The sequence below is a fragment of the Poromitra crassiceps genome, assembly GCF_964638095.1.
Source record: "Poromitra crassiceps genome assembly, chromosome: 9".
In the NCBI taxonomy this organism is placed as follows: domain Eukaryota; kingdom Metazoa; phylum Chordata; class Actinopteri; order Beryciformes; family Melamphaidae; genus Poromitra; species Poromitra crassiceps.
In genome coordinates this window covers 26412059-26414355 of record NC_139630.1, presented here as the reverse complement: position 1 = coordinate 26414355, position 2297 = coordinate 26412059, and the positions used below count along the sequence as shown (strand labels likewise).

Here is a 2297-nt window from a genome sequence, read left to right as displayed (position 1 = left end):
GAGGTATAAAAATAATAACTAGAAGTGCACCTGGAGAGTGCCAAGGCCGCCAAGGCCAATACTCCAGTCTGCTATGATATGCAAATTTTCTGAGTTGGATCAGAACCCTGACCCTTGCTTGCCCCGGATCGGATCCGCGCCAACATTTAATGGGTTCTTCCTTGGCCCCCGGTACGCCCTCCAACCAAGTTTCATGAAAATCGGCCCAGTAGTTTTTCCGTAATCCTGCTAACAAACAGACAGACAAACGGCACAGAAAACATTATAACCTCCTTGGCGGAGGTAATAATAATAAAAAAAAAAAGCATGTCACTGCATAACTGATCATTTAAAATATTAACACACTAACTGAAAATCACCACCTTTAACTCACACTGTTCAAGAACTAATCTGCTTGGTGGAAAAATATTGAATCTTTACCTCTGCCAAGGAGGTAATATGTTTTCGCCTGCATCTGCTTTTGTCCATCTGCTTTTGTCCATCCATGAAGCTGTACATGAAATCTCATATTTATGGTATGCAATAAAGATCCTTTTTGTATTTGATCCATAAGTCTTGGGCCTTGAGTGTGTGGCCACATACACGTGGAGTTTTTCAAGCTTTGAGGATCTCCTTGCACTTGCACCTCATGACCTGTAGTATGCGCTGTGCACCAAGCTTTCTCTTTGTTCTGTTTATTGTTAAGGATAACCAGCTGCTCATGGCAATGGCATGAATGTTGAAACCTGTTGCCCATAACGTGACCAGTGCCTTGTGAAAAACAAAATACACAAGATGAAACTGTCAACGTTGACCTCGGTGTCTTTTAACTGCCACCAGATTTGAGTGGGGTGATGCTGGCCGGCGGACTGGCAGGAATGGCGGGCTGGACCGTGGGGACGCCCATGGACGTGATCAAGGCCCGCCTGCAGATGGACGGGGCGAGGGAGGTGAAGCGGTACCGGGGGTTCTGCCACTGCGTCTCAGAGACCGTGCGGCTGGAGGGAGCCGGCGTGTTCTTCCGCAGTTTGGGCATCAACTGCCTCCGCGCGTTCCCCGTCAACATGGTGGTGTTCGTCACGTACGAGATCGTCGTCGGCTGCCTCCGAGACGGTCCCGACGGCGCTGTCCGGTTGGAAGTGAAATGAACCCACTGGTGTAGCGTGTCCAACTATAGCGCCTTTGTCACTTCTCGAACAGCAGCACACATGCAGCCAGTCACACTGTCACACCAACCCCGAGCTTGTGACCGGAAGGTCGTCGGTTCAATCCCCGGGACCGGCGGGATAAATCTGGGTGGGGGAAAGTGAAAAGGCAGCGCTTGCCCCTCCCTCATTACCACCACTGAGGTGCCCTTGAGCAAGGCCCCTTAACCCCAACTGCTCCAGTGGAGCTGCTCAGTGGCCAGCAGATCAGACTGTGGTTGTAGCTGGTCAGCTTACAGGTGTGAATGTGAACAGGGTGCTCCTGAAAAAGAGAGCATTGCTCTCAGTGAGACTCCCCCTGTATAAATAAAGGTAAAAAGAACAAACAAAAACAGGCAATGCTGCAATGTTGCAAACCTCTGTGCAGGAACAGCTGCCCACAATATGATGTGTTGTCCTCCCAGTTCATTGTCATTATGCATCTCTGACCCAGCTCCTGTCTGAATTGTCATGACGAGGGATTAACCAGTGTTCACTGACTCGGTGTGAATTGAGAAAAGAAGGGTCAAACATAGGTCAAGTTCAAGTTCAAGTATATTTATTAGGGCTGTGGCGATTCACTTATCTCCCGATTCGATACTATCACGATTCTTGGGTGCCGATTCGATTTATATTGCGATTCTTAAGTATTGCGATTCTACGATTATTGCGATTCGATATTACGATTTATTGCGATTTTGTTTATTTTTTTCTTTTCTTTTTTCAGTTTGTTTGCTTTTTACACTAGATTAGAACATGGGAAAAGTTTAATCATACACTAGAGACTGTATATTATATCATGAGTAGGGCTGGGCGATATAGTTAAAAACAGGGGCGGACTGAGTGGCCTGACTACAAGCACCCAAAAAAAAAAAAAAAATTTTTTTTGCGATTATCGATTCTGGAATAAAAGATCGATTCAAAAAATCGTGACATTAAAAATCGCGATACTTAGGTGAATCGATTTTTTCCCCCACCCCTAATATTTATTGTCATTGTTAAATTACTCCAACAACGAGATATAGACAAGCATCTCCCTGAGACGTACAGTGAAACACCAAGGTAAAGTGCATCGGCCCAAATAATAAATACATACAATAAATAAATACATTATTCTATAAAGGCATCAGAGTT

General features: G+C 45.5%; 1 protein-coding gene across 1 annotated transcript in view; it reads left to right on the top strand.

Moving 5' to 3' along the window:
• Positions 1 to 1750, top strand: part of slc25a47a (solute carrier family 25 member 47a) — a 5213-nt gene extending 3463 nt beyond the window's left edge. Inside the window, exon 6 of the mRNA XM_083643291.1 lies at positions 820 to 1750. Within this exon, the coding sequence (XP_083499417.1) occupies positions 820 to 1127 (308 nt within the window). The 3' untranslated portion in view covers positions 1128 to 1750. The remainder of the gene's footprint in view (positions 1 to 819) is intronic.
• Positions 1751 to 2297: the final 547 nt, after the last annotated feature.